Below are 2,500 nucleotides of genomic sequence, written 5' to 3'. Positions count from 1 at the left end.
CTTGCTTTAAAATAATTGTTGAAATCCCAACAGGGATGCTAAACAAGAAACACAAACGCATGCACGCACGTATACACACACATGCACAAACACACCCACACATACATACACACAAAACACATGTACAAACGCGCGCATCTCTCTGCTCCCCCTTCTCTCGATGCTCTCATCCCTCCTCTCCCACTTCTTTCTGTTTCAACTTTCTCCTTGTTATTTCACCAGATAACCCGAATAAAATGACATAAAATGCAACACTCTTACCTCAAAATTTCTTATGAATTCAGAGAATATTTCGAAGACGTCATTGGTGGTCATTGTCTTGGGGTCTTCCCCAAAGTAGACAACGGTTTCCGAGAAAGCTGCCTTTGCTGCAGCCTGAAGACGAAACACACTTTGTATTTCGTCAGTGGCCTCCGCTATAAAGTGCTGACATGGGTCAAAGAAAAGCAGCTCCGGCAACAATGCCTTTATAATTGTGAATTCTAAATGTAATTATGTTTGGCTGTTGACGAGCAGGTCGTAACGTTTTATTGGCAATTTCACAAAATGGATAAACCATGTTCTACGACCTTAACTCATGTAATGGATTCTTTTTATTAAATTATTAATGGCTGATTTTCTGCCTGCCCGCCTATCTGCCTGCCTGCTTATGTGCGTGTCTTTTCTTCTATCGGTCATTCTGTCTGACTGTGACTGTCGGAGTGTGTGTCTCTCTCTAAGCATCTGTCTGCACACACCCTGTTCCCCTACAAATGCACATGGACACCCATAAAAGCACCTATTAACTGAGAGATGCAAAGGAGAGGGAGAGAGAGAGAGAGAGAGAGAGAGAGAGAGAGAGAGAGAGAGAGAGAGAGGAGAGAGGAGAGGGGAGGCAGTTGCAATGGTAACTCAAGTACAATGAGATGAATTTGAGAAGAGTACATGTAATTACATAATATATTAGTAGTTTTAACACGCACATTTTCCAGGAAAGGATACACCCATTACGTCTTGGAATCGATCCCCAGGTTCATTCTGATTTCGATTGCCTATCCTTTCCAAGACTTCGGAAGTTTCCTGGAAATCAAAATAATATTGAATGGGTACAAATACAAAACGTGAACACGGTAACCCCCCCCCCCCCCCCCCCCCCACACACACCAAAACAACGTATTCATTCGGGTTCAGTTGTTTGGTAATGTGTTCACCGTCTCTTCTGTGTCTAAATTAGGCACTTGTATGTTTCACGAAAACTCTGTTCTGTTACAAGTGAACTAGTTGTTGCAGTATTTCCCTATACATGTACCGTTTGACTTTCAAGAGATGGATGTAGATCAAAACGTTTCTAAAAAACAAAAATACATTTAAAAAATGGTACGGTATGTCACTTTTCCAGTTCATAATTTGGTCGATAATCCATGCAACTTGATCGCAGTCAAAAGAGATGTGCAAAACAAAAACAAACAACTCAAAGAAACAAAACAAAAAAACAAAAACAAAAAACAACCCCCTCCCCCAAACCAACCCACCAAAAGAAACAGAACAAAAACAAAACAAACCAACCCCCATCCCCAGCCCAAACAATTACGACCCCCCCCACCCCACCTCCGTCATAAAACCCCAAAAGTAATAATAATAGTAGTAGTAATGATAGTAATAATAATAATGACAATCAAAATAATAATAATCACAATAATAATAATAATAATGAAAGATCATGTTTTAAAGAGACAAATAGCTATGATATTCAAAGCTATTTCAAGAGTAACTGATCTTATAATAAAGAAAACACGTAGATCTAACACTTACCTTAAGAGCCTTACGTAAATCCTGGGCGTCTTGATTAAGAACTTCTATCGACACTGAAAATTATGTTTGTTATACGGAATAAGCGTTTAGAAGGTTTGAGCAGCCTTATTGATTGAACTGAAAGACAAGATAAGGATGAGAGAGGATGGAAGAGGAAAAGATTACTTTCTCTGTACATTCACTAATAATAATAAATAACATTTATACTGCGCATTTCCATTTTCTAAAAGATGCTCAATGCGCATTACATTCGAAATACATTCACGTACGCATACATACATTCATAAACACTATACATACACAATACTGTTCAAATACACAAACAAACAGGAGAGAGAGAGAGAGAGAGAGAAAGAAAGAGAGAGAGAGAGAGAGAGAGAGAGAGAGATAGAGAGAGAGAGAGAGAGAGAAAGAGAAAGACCTCAGTAAGTTTTTTTTATTATTTCAAGGTCATGGCATACAGCGAAAGAGGGATGTAATGTCCCAGCAGAAAGACGGAGATACTTGAAAAAAAAAATCTCCTCACACGAGAATCAAACACAAGTTTTCTGCAAGTTACGACGAAGTGCCTAATCCCTGGGCTACACCACGGAAACCGATAATTGATTAACTAGAGACAAGAACACATTGCGGCCTCTTCCTCAAAAGAAGCCCCCCCCCAACCCCTCCCCGGACACACACATATGCACAGACACACGTGCGAGCGGCG

At 39.8% G+C, this 2,500-nt stretch overlaps 1 protein-coding gene across 1 annotated transcript in view; it reads right to left on the bottom strand.

Moving 5' to 3' along the window:
- LOC101860957 (delphilin-like) overlaps positions 1-2,500 on the bottom strand; it is an 8,552-nt gene that overhangs the window by 1,096 nt on the left and 4,956 nt on the right. The window contains exons 7-9 of the mRNA XM_005092920.3: positions 1,792-1,844; positions 982-1,059; positions 262-426 (exon numbers count right to left, since the gene is read on the bottom strand). Coding sequence (XP_005092977.3) covers positions 262-426; positions 982-1,059; positions 1,792-1,844 — 296 coding nt within the window. The remainder of the gene's footprint in view (positions 1-261; positions 427-981; positions 1,060-1,791; positions 1,845-2,500) is intronic.

The sequence above is a fragment of the Aplysia californica genome, unplaced genomic scaffold, assembly GCF_000002075.1.
Source record: "Aplysia californica isolate F4 #8 unplaced genomic scaffold, AplCal3.0 scaffold00055, whole genome shotgun sequence".
In the NCBI taxonomy this organism is placed as follows: domain Eukaryota; kingdom Metazoa; phylum Mollusca; class Gastropoda; order Aplysiida; family Aplysiidae; genus Aplysia; species Aplysia californica.
Note: the sequence above shows the minus strand (reverse complement) of the source record. Positions and strands in the feature narration are given on the sequence as shown.